The sequence below is a fragment of the Glycine max genome, chromosome 6, assembly GCF_000004515.6.
Source record: "Glycine max cultivar Williams 82 chromosome 6, Glycine_max_v4.0, whole genome shotgun sequence".
Lineage (NCBI taxonomy): Eukaryota > Viridiplantae > Streptophyta > Magnoliopsida > Fabales > Fabaceae > Glycine > Glycine max.
The window spans coordinates 41,258,237-41,277,942 of record NC_038242.2 but is presented as its reverse complement, the minus strand read 5'-3'; the positions used below and the strand labels follow the sequence as shown (position 1 = coordinate 41,277,942).

The 19,706-nt window shown below is 33.9% G+C and overlaps 2 protein-coding genes across 2 annotated transcripts; both read right to left on the bottom strand.

Annotated features, from left to right (window-relative positions):
* Window positions 1-1,719: 1,719 nt before the first annotated feature.
* On the bottom strand, window positions 1,720-5,995 carry LOC100809187 (NAD(P)H dehydrogenase (quinone) FQR1-like). Its single transcript, XM_006582622.1, has 3 exons — window positions 5,973-5,995; window positions 5,435-5,528; window positions 1,720-1,977 (listed from the first exon to the last, which is right to left on the bottom strand). Exons 1-3 carry the CDS (start codon window positions 5,993-5,995, stop codon window positions 1,720-1,722), a joined length of 375 nt encoding a protein of 124 aa, XP_006582685.1.
* Window positions 5,996-6,314: 319 nt separating this feature from the next.
* LOC100808643 (uncharacterized) lies at window positions 6,315-8,622 on the bottom strand. The gene is made up of 5 exons (XM_006582621.4): window positions 8,603-8,622; window positions 8,375-8,483; window positions 8,123-8,263; window positions 7,135-7,243; window positions 6,315-6,346 (listed from the first exon to the last, which is right to left on the bottom strand). The coding sequence occupies exons 1-5, from the start codon at window positions 8,620-8,622 to the stop codon at window positions 6,315-6,317; spliced, it is 411 nt and encodes a 136-aa protein (XP_006582684.2).
* Between the last annotated feature and the right edge of the window lie 11,084 nt (window positions 8,623-19,706).

The following is a 19,706-nucleotide window of genomic DNA, read 5'->3' as shown; positions in this document are numbered from 1 at the left end:
ATTTTTTTTGTTGCACTGCAAATTTAAAATCCATTTAATTTTTGTTAGATTGGAAGTTTGTTTCTTTTTTTTTCATTGGTATTTACTTCACTAGAGGTGTTTCTATTTATTTTTCTTTTTTAATGGTGTCTTGTCTTTAGGACATTTATTAGCATTTTTTAATTTTTTTAAAAATGGATTCTAAGACAATTATCTGAAAAACCATATTAGAAAGTATACCGTCTTAAGACGGTTCTTACCTAAGAACCTTCTTAGAAGGGTACTCTTCACTTTCTACGACATCTCCTACAATGACGATTAATAACCGACGTAAAATGTGTAAAATAACCGACGTAGAAAGTGTTTTTTGTAGTAGTGTAAACAGAACTCAATAGTATACACATTTCAGAACTAAAAGACATAAGCAACAATTTTCAATAACAATGTTTTGGTGCATCCCCTCCAACATTATGCAGCAGCAGCTTGCTTGATAATCTTTGTGATGACAGCAATACAAACCCCTCGCTGGAATGCATCCTCTAACTTTGACCTATTTGTCACCCCTTCCACTATAACTTCCTGCACCATATGTACTTTCGCCTTTCTCTTCCACCTCGATCTCCATGAACGCTAGTACAATATGTGTATCCAATTTTTGTTGAAACATATATCATTCTATGCTTTTCCAGCCGAGTGATTGTAGCAAGTCTGTCATAGATATAACACAATTTCTCATAATTATTAATACATTTTTATGCTTTAATATCTTTTTTATCCTTTAAATTTGGACAACGAGAAGTGATTATTTTATTCCGTCTAATTTGAAAATAGTTCATATGTTGTACATATACTATGGCTTTTTGTGGTAGTAGCATAGTTGGAATTCAGGATTGGTGCAACGAGAAGTGGAGCATAAAATAAATTTTAGAAAAATATTTATATTTTAAATGAGAGAATTATATATTGGATCTTTTTGCTAACATGTGTAATTTTCTTTAAGAATATATGATTTTTTTGTTTTATAAAAATTAAAGGGAAATGTTTTTTTATTGGTGTTTGAGCTTTAATTATTTTAGTTTGGATTGGTCATGAAAGATTTGGATTTTGTTGGTGAGACTCGACCCCCAATTTTAGGATAGGCAAGCTCTTCTTAGTTTTAGATTCAAGTAGTGCTTTCTACTTTGTTTTGTCATGGTTTTGGTCGTTGGGGGTGTCAACCTATATCACTTCAACCTCTAAAAACTTGTCAACCTAGTTTGAATCACTTCAACCTCTAAAATCTTGCTCAACCTCTTTTTTGCTAAAAAAATGTAAGACTAAGGATATGTTAGGATAAGCTTCTCTAAAACTACTTATAGAGAAGAAAATAATAAGATAAAATGAAATAAATTTTATCATAAGCTAAAAATCAAAATTTAGATAAGCTAATATTAAAGAATTTCTACAAGTTAGCTAATGCATAAGCTAACTGGTAGCATATGGAGAAACTTTTTTATTTTCTTCTTCTTATTTTCTTCTTCAATAAGTGTTTTTGAATCAAGTTTATTCAAATGTACCTCAAAATGATCACAATAACAAAAGTGGATTGATTATTTTCAAATTACATAGAATAAAAATCACTTTTAAATATGGGAGATCAAAAAGCAAACTTGGTTCAAATTTGACATACTAAAAAGATATTTAAACCGTTTTCATTAATTTTAGGAATTGATCCAAAAATTACAAATACAAATAAGGGTCTTACATTGTCTCTTTTCCGCCACCTTGGCAACGGGTGGTGATGAAGATTCCAGTAGGCTTGTCAGCAAGCTGTTCTACTTTCCCTAGATCTCCAGTTGCATCTATGAAAGCCTTAACTTGAGCAACCATATTTCCAAATGTTATTGGGAAACCAAAGAAAAAACCATCAGCCTTAGAAAGCTTATTTAGGGTATTGATTTTGGCCTTGGTTGGTTCACCCAGTTTAGCAAGTTCCTCGGTTGATAATGTTTCAAGTACCTGTTTTTGTGTTCAATAAAACCAAGGTATTGTAATTGGAAGAGAGAAAATGAATTGGATAAAGTTTTGTTTGGATAAGGTTGTCTAGAAGTACTTCTAGGAAAAAAAATAAGAAGAAAAAATTAAAAGAATTTCTTCATGTGACACCCTCTACCCTACACATATATGTACTAATAATAAAAAGAATAATTAATCAGAATTAATTACAAGTTTTTAAAACACATTTAAATAAAATCATTTCAAAAGGATAAAAGGTTCACATTCACTTCACTATTACCAAATAAAACTTGTCAGAAACATTTTTTGGCTCAAAACATCATGTAATTAAACAAAACTTATGTCTCAATGTCACATCCTATTAGAGCATTGTGTCCCGACGTCCTTCAGCACAAGGTTCCTTAAAGCAATTCAGCTAATCATCTACTCTCGTGAACACAAAGTTTGAGATCATCACAAGATCCAAACACAAACAACACACGAGGAGTGAGTTATCACATTCCTAACTAATAGAGAGAAACAAGACAACATGTAGATATACATATCATATAAACGAAATACAACTTACTTAAACATAACTCACGTCATTACACCACTTTGTTGTGTAACATCACATCACAACATAACACGTCTCATTCATTTTTACGTCATTCACGTACTCAAGGATCAAAACACAATATCACTAAATCAATAAACAAGCGTTATGCAACAGATACACTAAAACTCAATCCTATATGCAATGTGGTGCCATGTCAGTGAAAAACCTCGTCGGGCGCCTAAGAATACATGACAAGACAAACCACACACTAGTAAGTCAAGTTACTCTCACCAGGTAAAATCATAGGGAGACCAATCAGGGTCACGTTGTTTTGCGAGAATACTCCAACCATGTGGGATCAACACAGGCTTAAAAGAGCACTGAAACCAGGTATATTTACCCCCAAGGCCTAGGCTCCGAAGAGTTTGTTAGGGTCTCTCCCTCATAATTCAGGTCCAACCCAGAAAATAGTTTAGCACACAAACCTTATCTATGAATTGTACAAAACACACGACTTCTCAATTGTTCTCAAAATAATTTTATCTTGTCGCGCTTGTGATTAAACTCGTCGGTTCCCCATAGTGGTTCTGATCATAATACTTGTCGCGCATTAACTCGTTACCCTTAAAGGGTCTTATAGTCGTGCGATTATACGATTCACAGCTTACAACTCAATCCACACAACATCTTAATGCACACATATATTACAAGTCAATACATACTCAATTTATCACATACACTCAGTCTCAATCACAATGGTATAATCTCAAAGTAGCATGTTATCACACCTCATGAATCATATACACTTTACCTATGAACTTTGCAATACACACAACTACTCAATTGTATTTTAATTCACCGTGCCTCAAAGTGATTCAACTCGTCGGGTTCCCACAGTGAATCTCATCATAATACTCGTCGCGCAAAAACTTGTCACCCTTGAAGGGTCTTACAATTATGTGATTGCACAATTCATAGCTCACAACTCAATACATACAACATCTTAATACACATGTATCTCACCATTCATCATAGGTTCAATTTGTCACTTACTCACAATTTGAATTACCATTTCATAATCTTAATATAACAATTTATAGAAAAATGCTTCTCACAACATGGGGAGTAAAACCCATCAAACAATTTCACACAACCATATTAAAATCAGTGAATCAAAATCATAAGTGAAAAACATGAAAACACCAAGAGCACTCAATTTTATCGACCAATTCACATCAAGACATCAATATCATTTTTATAATCATAAAGGAAAATTATAATTCAATAAACATCCCAAAATAAACCCTAATTTAATCCTCTAAGGATCCTTACACATGTTCATTCTAACCTCCAATTGCGATAAACTCATCCCTTACCTCTAAGTGGGCTCACGTGTGTATTCCGGTAGTGATAGTGACATCTCTAGTGGTTTTCCTGAGATTTCTCAGGCTTTTCCTCTTGTAGGGTTTCCAAGCATTAGAGAGAAGGAGAAGGGATTGAAGCCTTCACTCCACTGTCTGCATGCGATGAGTATTTCTCCCTCCACAGACTTTAATTTAAAAATCCCAACGATGAACATGTGCGAAAATGAATTTTTAACCTGGGGTCCAAATTTCACAATGATCCAACGGTTAACAAGTCCGGGATCATAGTTTTACTGAGATAGGTTTGAGTGTATGCGGAAAAAGAGAAAGCTAAGTGCGAGGGACATTTCTTCCACCACAGACATTATCTCGAAAATCACAACGGTGAGTGTGTGGAAAAATAATTTTTGAGCCTCATGTTCAAATTGCATGACGATCCAATAGTTAACAAGCCCGAAATCATCAATTTACTAAGACAGGGTTGGGTGTATGAGAAAAAAAAAGTTTTTGGGAGGGGAGAAAGGAAAACGAATTTGAGAAGAGAAAGCGTCATCATACAACTAACCTAATATTACTCTATGGTATTCTATTTATTTATTTATTTGTTTATAAAAAAAGAACTCTATTTTATTTCCTATCAAATGAATAAATAAAATATCTTTTTTATTTTCTTTCAAACCATTATTTTAATTAATAAAGTTATTTTTCCTTATTTATTTAATTATAAAAACCTCATCATTCTCCTAAAACTCTATTTATTTTTAAATAAAAATATTTTTAATTTATTTTACAAAAAATTAGGTGTTACACTTCATAAGTTAAAATATTTTCTCTATATTAATTAATTATTAGCTAATTTGTAAATGTTCTATCATCTTTTAGAAAATTTATATGAGATAATTTCTACAAATTAACTAATGGAGAGTTCATTTTAATTTATAAAAAAGGTCATTCTCTTTTCTCTTTTTATTTTTTCTCGTAGAAGTGTTTTAGAAAAGATGCATCCAAATCTTAATACTCTTCTTATTATTCTAAGAGATTGGTACAAGAGTTTTATATATAATAACGGTATGTTTGGTTAAACTTATTTAAAAGCACTTCTAAGAAAGAAAAAATAAAATAAACTAATATTAGCCTATAGAAAAGCTCATTTTATTTTTTCTTCTAAAAATGTTTTTAGATAAGCTTAGTCAAACATGTACTAATACAAGAAGGCTACCACAAATGCTAATAGAAAAGATAATAACAGAAACTGAAAAATATACCTACATAACAGAATAACCAATTTTGTTTTAATCTGTTCCTTTATTAGCTAATACAAGGAGGCAACTTCTTGGAAAATATATGGTCACGATAAAGGAGCATAGGCTAGCAGAATGTTTTAATTCAAGTGATGAAGGAGCACATAAGCAAGAACAATGATTTTATTACTTCAAAAAAAAACTGCGAGTTTGAGTTACACTTCAAAAGCAATTAATGCTTCAACTTTATGCTATGTAAAAAAAAGGAATGCATTGGATTAGAAGAACTACAATAACTATGAAACCTAAACACATGCCTGCCATAGTTTGGCCTCAACACCTTCTATAGAGTTAGCTCCTTTTTCCACTTGCTTTGCCAAACTTTCTACATTTCCATCCATTGCGTAGTAATGATAAATTTGTTGATTAATTCACTAAGAGAATAAAATGAAAATGGGAAATAAAGGAGCAACATTATTGGAATTAATACAAAAGGAAGGGGGAAATGCTTATCACAAAAAGATACATTAAAGATAATTGCAATATTCTTAGGAGCATCAAGGTTGTCATTTACCATTAGATATATATCCTATAAAACACAAGAAGATGATTGAACTATTGAAGTCAATGTTGTAGTCTTTTGTCTGTAAATCTATACGCATGAAAAAAAAATTCATATTTATCAAGCATCAAATTCTTGTAGTCTTTTTGCAACTTATAAAAGAAAACTCATTTTTTTTCCAATGAGAAAATAAAATCCATCTTGGCCATGAAATTAAAACAAACATCACAAGATCACACACCACAAAAAGGATCAATTGTTAGTTAAAACAATAAGCGTTGAAAAGGGCATACACAATATAAACTTTCACAGCCATTGATGATTGATCCTCCAAGATCTCTGCTTCTCCAATTTCTCTTGTTAACACTACTACAATGAAAGCCTACTACATCGGTTATTTGTAGCCTATAACATCGGTTATCGACCGTCGTCGTATCAGGCATCGTAGAAAGTGTGGACGTCTACGACGATAGTTATATTGAACCATTGTAGAATGTATAACATTCTAAGACGGGTTCCTGCCCAGGACCATCTTAGAATGTACCACATTCTAAGACGGTCATAAGGACAATCGTCTTAGAATGTATTTTTTTAAAATTAATTTCAATTTTTGTAGTTTTAAGAATCCTATAAAATCACTTCTTTGAAGTTTGAAGGAGTTGGCCACCTTCAACAAAAATATTTTGAATCATGTTGAAATCAATGCTTAATATCTAAGTGAATGAATAATATATATATATATATATATATATATATATATATATATATATATATGGATTAAGATTTCAATTAATTAGTGTATTGACCATAATTTGTATTTAGATGTATTTTTCTATGCATGCAAAAAGAACATATGAAGATTAATTCTCTATTTGGGATGTTTTAGAAAAGATTATTTATTTAATAATACACATAACATAAATAAAATTGTGATGTACTCCATTTATTTCAAATTATGATTAGCCCTTTTCATTTTTTACTTCATTGAAGGTATTTATCTTTCAAAAAATCAAGAAAACATTATTCCTTTTTTCAGTCAGACCCTTGTAAAATGGTTAACAAACCATACGATTCATAACTATAACTAATTAACTCTTTTGACAAGAATATATTATTTAATAAAAAAATTATTTTATTAATTACAACAATGATCGTAATAAATAATCATAAATATTTATTCAAATATTTTAGATGTTTCAAATCTATTTTAACTTTAACTTTAGTAACAACTATTTGAGTTAGAAATATATTAGTGGTTGACTTTTAACTCCTATTATGATAAAATAGTTCTTGAAGCAGATGAAGTATTTGAGAGACCTGTTAAATTAATTTTGGGATTGATTTAATTAGAATGAGAGCGAAAAAATTCTTAAATATATTTTTTCTATGTTTCAACCCCCATACACTCCCAAAAATAGAATAAAAAAAAGGAAAAAGAAAATTGTTTTAGGATACACTCCTCACTGGGCTGACCCCACAATCTACGCAAATATAAGTCCGTCTCAGCTTCAATAATCTCAGGAAGTAATCTTTTTGCACCTCTTGGATTTGATGGAACCCATATCTGCAATGTAGAGAATCAAGAGAATATGCAACAATCATTATTCAGCCTTTAACAAATCATTTTCCCAATATTAAATAATACAAAATAATTCTCAAAAGTTGTTAACAAAAGAAGCATGAGTCAAAACTCATTGTTGTCATGTGCTTGATCTTATTTTATTTTTCCAATTTTGCAACATCACCCTAGCAGTAATTTCTTACTCTCTTCCTTACATTTGAATCAATATTTTAGCAATTAATAAAAGCACCCTATTTCTGTTCATAAGGAATTTTTGTTTCTACATTTCAACTTCTCTAGATTGTTGATGGTGAAATAGTTTGTGTGTGTAAAAGCAAGAGAGACAAAGAGCTTTACAATTTTTGGATTTGATAAAATTACTCGATGCTTGATGATAAATTTGGGCTTAGCATTCTATTGCATGACTGAAACTGAAAGGAAGATCTAGGTAAAAGAAAGTCGGCCAATTTTACTCTAGTTTGTTACTACAACAGTATTTCCTTTGTATTAAATAAATAAATAAAAGGTAAGCAAAAGACTAATAACAGAAATGAATAACTCCAGCACCTCTCCTCAAAATCCATCTACTTAATCTTAAGAGCCTACCCACTACAACCCATTAAAGCATGGTTCTTAAAATTGTAAACTAACATCAATTGATAAAATTTACTTCATTCATCTGGCCCACTTACTTATCCCACTTTCTTTACCATCCTTCATTCAACAAATAATGCACATGAATCTTTGATGAGATTATGAAACCTTTTCCAACTACATTATTCAATTAAAATCTTTTTCCTTCTCAATGAAAGAAGTTGTACAGAAATTAACTTGAATCCAACAACTTTAATATCGTTCACAAGGATGACATGAGATGTGTACCTTCAATGTATCATTTATTAATTGATGCTTTGGTGAGATGTTGTTATTATTCTTCACAAAAGACGGTGCATTGCCACATGTATATTTCTCTTGAATGTAAGAAATATCAATGGCAGGAAGCAGGCTGGATGGGAGATTCAACTGCAAATTGTTAAAGCACCATTAGAGTTCCATTATTAAGTCCAACAACATTGTATCATCAATTGCCAAGGGACAAGGTATGCCTAACAAGAAGATGCTAAAAGCCTGCACCTTTGTAGTCAATACTGGAAATGATACTCCGATAAAGAAGCCAAAAACTATTCCAACAAAAGTTGTCATAATAAGCCTCATACTATCACTTGGTTTTCTATTGGTAGAACTGCAGCCAACAAGATGCAAATGTCAATTGATCAGACTTTATGATGTTAAATAGAAGATAAAAAATCTCTTAATAAAACAAACAACATAAACAATATTAGCCATCTATGAATATTAGACCTTCGAGAACCGATTCCCATTATATCCAAGTTTTTCTTCACTAGTCAACCAGTGGCATGTACCCTCCTTATAAGAAGCAAAGATACTTGTTATAAGAAAACAGTCCCTGTACAAAGTGCAAAGAACAACTAAACATGTTAATAATGGAATAAGAAAATGATTCAAAAAAAAAAAGAGAGAGGAGGAAAATACACCATTGTACGAGATAAAAAATATTTTGTAATAAATGTGTTTAGAATCATATTTGAATAAAATCTGAATTATGATAAGATGATAGGCTATTCATTGTTTCCTGATTTGTTTCCTCATTACAGCATATTTCTATTCCTCTTTGTCTATATATCAATAGCTGTATTATTCAAACATCAGAGAAGTAAAAAATATGTTCCTAAACTGGATCTCCAATTACTCGAGGCACAATCAGTAGTAAATCTTGAAAGTCCCCATGCCTGAACTTGTTAGTTTGTCTTCTCATACTCTGCTTGTTGATAATTCTTAAACATATGTAAGCATGTTTTTCATTCTCTAAATTACTCACAAATTCCCAGCTATTCAAACCTAATTAGAAAGTGAAGTATATGTGTTTACCTTTTCTTATCAATATTCTTTTTTACATGAACTTGTTCTGTGTTAGTAGGTCTCGAAGTTGCATACAAACAATTTCTTATTTCTTCAAATCCTAACAACTTAAAGTTATTTATTTTAAATTTCATTTCATAGCCAAACACAGATTATAAGTCAAGTCTTGAGATTTTTTCTTGAAAAAAGAAAAAAAGTTAGGAAGGATATAGTGCAGTGCGAGCAAATTAGCCAAACCTCACTCATAAAGCCTCTTCAAATTACACTTTAGGTCCAACCAAGTTTTTCATTAAGGCCACTTTTCTCTCCAATGTAGTTCTGCAAAGTGAAAAGCAAAATAACAATAAACATATTACTATATGCACTCCAGCATCTAGCTATGTTTGCTTCGTAAAAAGTAAATAAATAAATATTGCAACAATATTGTTAAAAATTTTCAGAGAAATAAGAAACAGGGAAGGGCATGTTATGTTAACATTTTGGAAAAGTGAAAGACAAGAGTAACCATAATAATGGGGTGTGATGAAGGCATCCCTGTCGACGCCGCTAGGGCCGCTGATGATGATGATGAGGGCGTAACCGTGAATCTCTTTGATTAAATTGAAAATGGCGAGGTTAACGCAAGCACAGAGTAAGGACAAAAGAGTAATTAAGCGCAACTATAGGTTAAGGGATAACATTTTGTAGTAGAAGGAAATGGAATCTAAGGGGTTGGTGGTGGCATGGGCAGAGATGATGGGGTTGAAGGTGGAATCGATAAGGTTAGTGTCGAGTGAGTGGAAGAGTTGAAGGGCTTTATGGAGGTTGTTGTTGTGTGCATGGACGGAGATGATGGTGTTCCAAATGATGATGTTTCAATGCCACGATGAGGTTTGGAGGAAGAGTTGGTGGGCGAAGAGGAGGGAAAGGCGGGTGTCGTACAGGCGGAGGAAGGAGGAGGAGACGAAGGGATTATGAAAGAAGGAGGACTTGGCAACGTGGGTGTGAAACAAGGTGGCGAGGAGGTGAGGGTTGAGAGGGAGGAAAAGTGTATGGAAGCTTCTAGGGCACGGAGGAGCAAAGAAAGAGAATAGAATTCTTAGCATCAAAGTAAAAAGATGAGCAAAATTCAAAGACGGTTTTATCAAAAACTCGTCTTTGAATATTTTGAATACTCAATTTCTAGAACAGTTTTCAATGACTGTCGTTGTATAACTTTTATTATTTACAAAATTGTCACTGCATGGTATTCTAAGACGGTTTCGTATAACCGTCTTAGAATGTGTGTTGTAAAATATAGTTTTTTTAGTAATGTAATTAGTATTGTTAGCTAACTGAAACAAACAGTTTAACTTGAAAGTTATGAAATGGAGGGAAGTGCCAACCCAATATTATTCAAATAACTCCTGATTATTATATGATTTGTTATTGCCACTTACTTTTATATTTTCAAAACTTCTTTTGTTTACTCAAATTTTAATAATTTATACTCTTGAATTATTATTTTTTAAATGTAAGAGTAAATTTTAAGTTTGTGCACCATAGTCTAAAAGGCTTTTTATTTTATTTGGTAAGTTTATTAATTTTTATAATAATATTTGAGTTATACAACTCAATATTTAAATAATACAATAAATATTATTAATTGTATTAATATTTGATGTAAATATTATTTTTTATGTTCGATAAAAATACATATTCATTTAATATTTTATACTTTTTTGTTATGATAGTAAAATTATATACATTCTTCTCCATTTTTTTTATTTTGTTTATAAAAATTATAGAGAAGCGAGACAAAGGTAATAACAAACAATATAAAAATATGAATTTGCTAGATACGAGAGTTGATAAAGTTGATATACTTTGAAATACCATTATCCATTTTTAAATTTAATAAATGCAATCTAAAAAAAGTTGGACCTTTATTGGTGAATAAAAAAAAGTTGGACTTTGATAGAATCAATTGTATTTGTAATTCAATCATTTTTCATTGTGTTTTTTTAATTTAAAGATGTTATTTAAATGACAAAAAATTTAAATAATAATTAAAAATATGATGTTACCTCAACGAGTTGAGACATTGACACTACTACAAAAAAACTTTCTACATCGGTTAAAATAAACATTCTACGTCGATTATTAATCATCGTTGTAGGAGACGTCATAAAAAGTTTGCACTTTTTACAACGGTTTAATAGACAATCGTCTTAGAAAAAAGATATCATTCTAAGATGGTTTTTAGCTAAAAATCATCTTAGAAAGGTACCATTCTAAGACGGTTTTTTAGAGAACCGTCTTAAAATGCATTTTTTTAAAAAAAATATATAGAGGTTTCTAAAATGGTTTTTTTTGACAAAACTGTCTTAGAATGTGTGTAAAAAAGTATTCATTAATACAAGTGACAAGAAATTATTGTCACCCATCAAGACAAAGCTAATCTAAATCTACAATTCATATATTAATTCTTATACCAGATTTGTAGACTATTTTACAATTTGAGCTCCGTTCAAAAGAATCAGAGTTGCATTTCATTATGAACCTATACTTTAAATGGGTGTGTGCTAGCAAGGGCTTCAGATAGCAACAAGATAACAATAATTAGTTCCAGCACGCACTAGATACAAATTCAACTATGGTCGAGCCACACAAGGCAGAGAAAATTTAGCATATCCATAGGGCTTTTGCTTTAAATTTGACAAACCCAAGAAAACTTAACTTGCCATCAGTATGGTGTATCCAATCATGAAGAATGACATGAACAGGGATAAAGGGACGAAGTCCAAGTTCCTAAAACAACATTTTGAAGAAATATGATGGTGACTAGCCATATATACTCTTGATTGTTGAACATTTGAAAAAAATGTAATTTACAAATGCTTATGACTCCGTAAGATTATAGAGTCAATCCGTATGAGTATATTCTTGATAGATCCAGTAGTAATAAGTTGCAGGTAAGTGCATATATATATATATATATATATATGAAGTGGCAGAAACCAACAAAGTGTATATGCAAGAGATGCTATGAGATGCAGATACTCAATTATATGTTAACTTACTAAAGCAAGCTCTTCAATGACAATAGCCCTGTTTCTGTCTTTATCAAAGAGTTCATATGCACAGCGGGTATGTTGTTCTCAACAATCAAGAGCTTCAAGTTGATGCACACGCAATGCAGCTGCACAAAATTCTTCAAATTAAGGGATCTCTACATACAAAGAACAAGATAATATTACCAATAAGTCAGGGATGCAAGACTTTTTCATGGCATCTATTGCGTATTTCATCAAGGCCTGCCCTAAGAATGAGAAAAACTTGTGGAATCCAACAAAGGGATCATTTTCATACATGACACATTGAAGTGATAACCAACCTTGTTAACGTTCTCTACATATATGCTACCGTTTTTGCTTGGTTCTAGCAGTGCAAATTATTTTCTCTACATAAGAAATAAAATTAACTATGTACTTGTTAACATTCTTATACTATGTACATAAGAAATATATAATACAATAATTATTTTCTTTACATATTTTTTTTTATTCTCTCTCCCAATATCTATAAGAAATAGTTAAATGGATAGATAGATAAGAAAAAGTTAATTTTATAATAATTATATAGATAATTGATAGATATTTAATATAATTAATTTAATTAATTAATTTTATTCAAAAAAAATGTGAATTAGTTTTGAAAAAATCTAGAATCAAGAGCGAAGAGATTATATAGTAAAGATGGTTTTATTATTTATTCTACTACCTAAAGCACCAAATATAGAAAATGAATTTTAAAAATATTAGAACTATCAATCACATACATCACTCAACATTCCCAATTGGTTGTTTCTTTGCGCCATTTGGAAACAGCCAAAAAAGTGCCCCCAACAATTTTATTATCCTATAATTAATGTAGTACTTAATAGTATTTGACAATTTTTCTTTAGAAAAGATAATGTTGTTTAGGAAAGTAAACAATATAGGAGTACATTAAAAACATAAAAGTCGAGTTCTATGGTGAAGATTGAAAACCTGTGTTTAAATGAATGTGATTTAGGTGTGTGTTTTTTCTTCTTCTTTTAGTTTTGAGTTTCTAAAACTAATTTATTATTTTACAATTTTTCATTAAGTTCCATTTTCTACCATTTTTGACAAGGCCTGCCAAAGAGACAAATAAAATTAACTAGTACAATTTAAACCAAAGAGTTAATTTTAAGTGTGAATTACATTCCAGTGTATTTAGGAAGTAAAAGACTGGTGTCAAAACTTTGAATTCAACAACATGCATACATATAAGTTAGTATCACACCTCTCCAATGTTGTTAGCTGAAAATTAGAAATATATAACAACTCCAACAATATACCACTGTCAGTTAGGACTTAGGATATCAATTTTTTTTAAAAGAAAATAAAATCTCAGAGGTTTACAGGAGAGAAATAAATTGAAAATACTTGTGGTTAGAAAATTATATATCATTTTCAAACATGAGGGCTTGAATGAAGTTGGAATACTTCATTCCAATAGGAAGCATAGCAACCACTGTTAGTCGATGAATACGACTAACTTTTGTGTATAAAACCTGTGTATTTTGTATCAAACTTTCCCAATTTATGGTTGTTTTGTAATATTATAAGTACATTTTGTTAAATATAGGTAATAGATAATTTATACTTTTGTTTTGTGTGTTTAATCATCAAGTTCTCTCAATTTCAGGTTAATTAAGCAAATTGGGGAGTTTGGAGTTTTTCTTGAAGAAGCCTCTGCATGCACGAGAATCTGGCCCTGGCTTGAAGCTTTTGCATGTTTAGGAAGTTCTAGAGAGAGAAAGGTTCAAGTTCCAAAGAGTTTTGAGAGATTTTGCGGTGTGAAGATTTGCACAGATGCAAGTTCGAAGCGGAAGCCGTTCTGAGAACTTGAGATGAGTTTGTGAGTTATTGTGAGATCCTAGAGGTGAAGGAGACATCCTCACCACTTGTGTTTTTGCAGTCTTTCATCTTGTTCTTCTCTTTGTTGTAAAGGAGGTTTCCGGACTATGGAAAGCTAAATCCTCTATTGGATCTTCCCTGTAGGTACTTGATGTAAATATATTTCTATCTATGTAATGATGTTTTGTGTGTTCTCTATGCGATCTGCTTTTCATTCCAGTGTGCTTTTACCTTGATCACGTAGATGCATGCTTTGTTAGGGTCATTCAACAGTGGGAACTGGTCTGATTCTAAAGTCCTTGGTAGTACGGGACTAAGTTGTTGTGCTATCACGAAGGATCGGGGTACATGAACTTAGTTGTGTATGTGTGTCTTAATGCGGTCTTGGTTGAGTTTAGTCTTACAAGACGGATCTGCGGACGAGGCTTGATCAGGACTAGGCTAGGCTATCATGAGGAATCGGGGTCTAGCAGTCCAGGAGACAACATAGGAACACATGAACATTGTTAAATCGAGAACATCCTTTTTAGCATCAGGAACCTATGAGGAAGACCAACGCTTTCTCTACTTGTTTTTACACAGTATTTCTCTTGCATGATTTTCTTTCTTTTGGCCTAGATAGTTTAAATTCTTGTCCATAACCACAGTTATATTTTCATACCAGACGCCTATTTATCGAAATAGCTTTCCAGATAACACAAGTTCCCCGAGAGTTTGATACTCGGTTCTTACTGTTTTATACTACTTGTGTGATCCGATGCACTTGCCGGCCGCGAACAAGTTTTTGGCGCCGTTGCCGGGGAACTTCTTTTTATTTGGGAAGTTAGCTCATTTTTAGGTGTCTATTCTTTATTTGTTATTCTTTGATTGCTTCTGTGAATATTTTTTCTTTAATTTATATTTATCTTCTCTAATTGAACTAGATAACCATTGCTCTGTTAATACTGTTTATGCATAGATCTCCTACAGGTACCCTAGTTCCTTTGGACTTAGAAATAGAAGCTACACTAAGAAGGAACAGGCTGAGAGGAGAAGGAAACTGCTGCAAGAAAGAACAGTTGCGTCCATTCTTGAGGAGGAGACTCATTTTTCTGATTCATTATCACCTGATTCACCATCATCAAGGGAATCTGCTAATCAACATTCTGAAACTGCTACCATGGCAGATGAGCATGATCAGAGGACTACCCTTGAGGACTATTCAAGTGGCTCTGTACCACAATTTTTCACTAGCCTTGCACGTCCGGAAGTGCAAGCGCACAACATTACCTACCCACATTCTTTGATCCATCTGATACAAGGGAATTTATTTCAAGGATTACCTAATGAAGATCCCTATGCACACTTGGCAACATTTATTGAGATTTGCAATACTGTTAAGATTGCTGGTGTACCAGATGAAGATATCAAACTCAGTCTTTTCTCATTTTCACTGGCAGGAGAGGCCAATAGGTGGCTCCACTCATTCAAAGGCAACAGTCTTAAAACCTGGGAAGAAGTGGTGGAAAAATTTCTAAAGAAGTACTTTCCAGAATCTAAGACTGCTGAAGGGAAGACAACAATATATTCATTTCATCAGTTCCCTAATGAATCCCTGAGTGAGGCATTGGAGAGATTCAGAGACTTACTGAGAATAACTCCCACCCATGGATTCTCCGAGCCAATCCAACTAAATATGTTCATAGATGGGCTGAGACCACAAACCAAGCAATTACTAGATGCTTCTGTTGGGGGAAAAATAAAGCTGAAAACCCCAGAAGAAGCAACTGAGCTCATAGAGAACATGTCGGCCAATGATCATGCCATTCTGAGGGATAGAACCCATCAACCCACAAAGAAGAGCCTATTGGAGCTAACATCACACGATGCTTTGTTGGCACAGAACAAGTTGCTATCTAAGCAACTTGAGATCCTAATGGAAACACTTGGTAAGCTGCCAACTAAACTATCGATTGGACAACCTACACATTCTTCTATTTTGTAGGTTACAGGTTGTACCGTGTGTGGTGAAGCTCATGAGACAGGCCAATGCATTCCCACTGACGATAACACTCAAGAAATTCATTTCATAGGAAATCAGTAGAGGCAAGGGTACACTCAAGGAGGATTTTCAGGCTTCCAGCAAGGTCCTTATAATCAGCAAGGACAGTGGAAGACACACCCTGGCAACCAGTTCAATAAAGACCAAGGTGGATCCTCAAACAGGCCAATTCAACAAGGGCCTAACATCTTTCAGAGGACAACTAAGTTGGAAGAGACCTTGACTCAGTTTATGCAGGTAATGATGTCGAATCATAAGAGTACTGAGTCAGCACCAAAGAACCTTGAAGTACAGATGGGACAACTAGCCAAGCAGATAGCTGGCAAGTCATCAAACAGCTTTGGAGCAAATACGGAAAATAATCCTAAGGAGGAATGCAAGGCTGTGATGACCAGGAGTAAAAGGTTTGTGGAAGCTAAAGATGAAGAAAGTGTGGTAGACAAGGAGCAAAGGGGTGAAAAGAAAGGTGCTGAGGTTAAGAAAAATGATGTGAAGGGTAAAGAGAATCAGGAAAAAGGGAAGAAAATAATGGTTTAGAATAAAGAGATGGAGGACCAATAAAAAGAAAAAGAAAGAGAAAAAGAAATAGAAAATGAGAAAAATGAAATGAAAAAAATAAGGTTGCAGAGAAGAGTAGAAGTGGAAAGGCTGTGGAAGAGAGTTTGGAAATACCATATCCTATGGTGCCATCCAAGAAAGAAAAAGATCATCATTTGGAAAGATTTTTGGATATTTTCAGGAAATTGGAAATAACCATGCCCTTTGGTGAGGCTCTGCAGCAGATGTCACTCTACTCTAAATTTTTGAAAGATATGTTGACAAGGAAGCACATGTACATTCATCAGGAAAACATCATAGTGGAAGGAAATTACAGTGCCGTAATCCAAAAGATCCTTCCACCTAAGCACAAAGATCCTGGGAGTGTAACCATTCCTTGTTCAATAGGAGAAGTCAATGTGGGAAAGGCTCTGATTGATTAGGGAGCCAGCATTAATTTGATGCCACTCTCTATGTGCAGAAGACTGGGAGAGTTGGAGATTATGCCCACTCAAATGACTTTGCAATTAGCTTACCGCTCCATTACCAGGCCCTATGGAGTGATTGAAGACGTGTTGGTTAGGGTAAAGCATTTTATCTTCCCAGCAGACTTTGTGGTCATGGATATCTCTAAAGATATTGACATCCCTGTAATCTTGGGAAGGTCGTTCATGTTGACTGCAAGGTGCATAGTTGACATGGGGAAGAGAAAGCTGGAGCTAGGTTTTAAAAACCAGAAAATTGATTTCGACTTGTTTGTGGAAGACAAGTCTTCTCCAGAACACAATGTTTGCTTGCAGGTAATGGGAGAAGGTCAAGAGGTTCTGAAGGTGAGAACCAAAATATGAGATTTCCCAAAGAGGTAAAAGCGTCAAGCTAATGACAGTAAAAAAGCACTTCCTGGGAGGCAACCCAGTTTTAATTTTTGTTGTGTTTGTTTTTCATGCATTTGATCATTTGGAACTTGCTATGTAATCTGTACATAGGAGTATATCAGCCAATCTTTGAATGCTTAACATAAGGGTTTCAATTTCTTGGAAAAAGGACTGAAAAATAACTTAGAAAATCTTTTTGAAAAATAGTCTTTTCGCTAAGCGCAAGCCTCGCGCTAAGCGCATCGCTGTTCATGTGTTAAGCCACGAGTCTTGAGCACTTAGTGCCCAACCCTTGCATCTAAGCCTGATTTAGTCCGCTAAGCTGGCCAAGGTTGAGCTAAGCTAACTTCGATTCAATCTGAATTCAGCTAAGCTTCAGCCTGATCGCTAAGCGACAACTTATCAATGGCTAAGCGGAACCTATTATCGCCATGCGCAACTCCTTACGGCCATGACTGAGGTCAATAAAGCTAAGCGCTAGTCATGGCAACTAAGCAAGATTCATTGCGGCAATATGAGCGCTAAGGGAGAACCTCTTAGCTAAGCGCATGCTCATCTGTACTTAAGATGCATCATTTTAGCTAAGCTGGCCAGAGCCAGGCTTAGCGAGAGTTGCAGTTTTTCTAATATGTAGGCCTCGCTAAGCGGACTTACTCGCATGCTAAGTCGAGTTTCTGTTAAAAAAAAAATTTTAAAAAAATTGTTTTCGAATTTGAAACGTCGGCTAAGCGCATGTTCACTAAGCGAGCCTGGTTTAGAAACCAAATGTCTCTCTTGCTCGCTTAGCGCAACGGTCCGCTAAGCGAAAGTTTCGAAACTGCTTAAGTGAGTATAGCAACAGTTACACTCACATTTTCCAGATTACAGAAACCTCGCCTCTGCATTCTCTCTCTCCAAAAATTTGCACATTTTGCATTTGTACTCTCTTGGTGCATTTTCGACTTTGAAGCATCAATCATACACCGTCCAAGTAAGTTCCTTGATCCTTTTTTCTTTTTTTCTTGTCTTAACTCTAAGATAGAAGACTTTAACTGTAGCTTTAGATCTTTAGGGTTTTTATGTTTTGTTAGAATGAGTTTAAGATTAGGGTTATGTAAGCTTGTATACTGAATTGAGTATGACACACACATTGCATATGTGATATGCCTTTTAGAGGCTTGAAAAGTGTGAGAAAACGAGTTATGTTTTCTGGAAAACACGATGAACTCGCTAAGCGAGAATGCTGCGCTAAGCGAGTTCATCAATACTCATTGTATATAAGCTTTATCTGAAGAACTCGCCAAGCGCACTTACTGCGCTAAGCGAGTTCATCCTTTAAGGATGAACATTCATCCTCTTGCTGAACTACCTGTGGCTAAGCGAGGCTGAATCGCTAAGCCCAGGTAACTTAACCATTTTTTTTTGTGATAGCCACGCGCTAAGCTGAGCATTCCTGAGCCAAGTGCAACTGGTTGTGGCATCCGCTGAGCTAAGCGAGCTTCACTCGCTAAGCTCCCATAACTTAGTGAAATTTTTTCTTAGTTTAGTGCCGCTAAGTGCAACTTATTCTTGGCTAAGCTCAAATCCTTGCGGCTAACCTTAGGCTTAGCGGGCTCCTCACTAGCTAAGCCAATTTTGAAAACACTGGACCGTAGCAATTTCCGCTAAGTGGCACTCCTGTGTCGCTAAGCACAGTGTTGTTTTTAGTTTTATTTTCCAGTTTTTGATGTTTGAATAATTGTGTCCTGATTAATTGTTTGATTCCTTTGTCTGCAGATGTCTTCTAGGAAAAGAAAAAGTGGCAGTTCAAGGCCCACCACTCAATATGATACAAGAAGATTCCACTCTTTTGAGGCTTGGACCAGATATACTGAAAATGTGTTGGGAAGACACATATTAGCTGAGAGGAAAGTGGAATTCTATCACACAGAGCTAGATGAATTCAAGGGCGATCTGGAGAGGCATAACTTTCACAAGCGCCTCACCAACTTAGTTGATAGTAGCATTGACCTAGCATTGGTGAAGGAGTTCTACGCCAACCTCTACAGTCCCGAGGGGCCTTCACCTAAACAAGTTAGAATCCGGGCCACTTAATAAGGATTGATGCAGACAACCTCAATGCCTTTCTGGCAACACTTGTGGTGCTTGCTGAGGGTGAATCTTTGCCCGTCTACTCAAGATACTGCAGG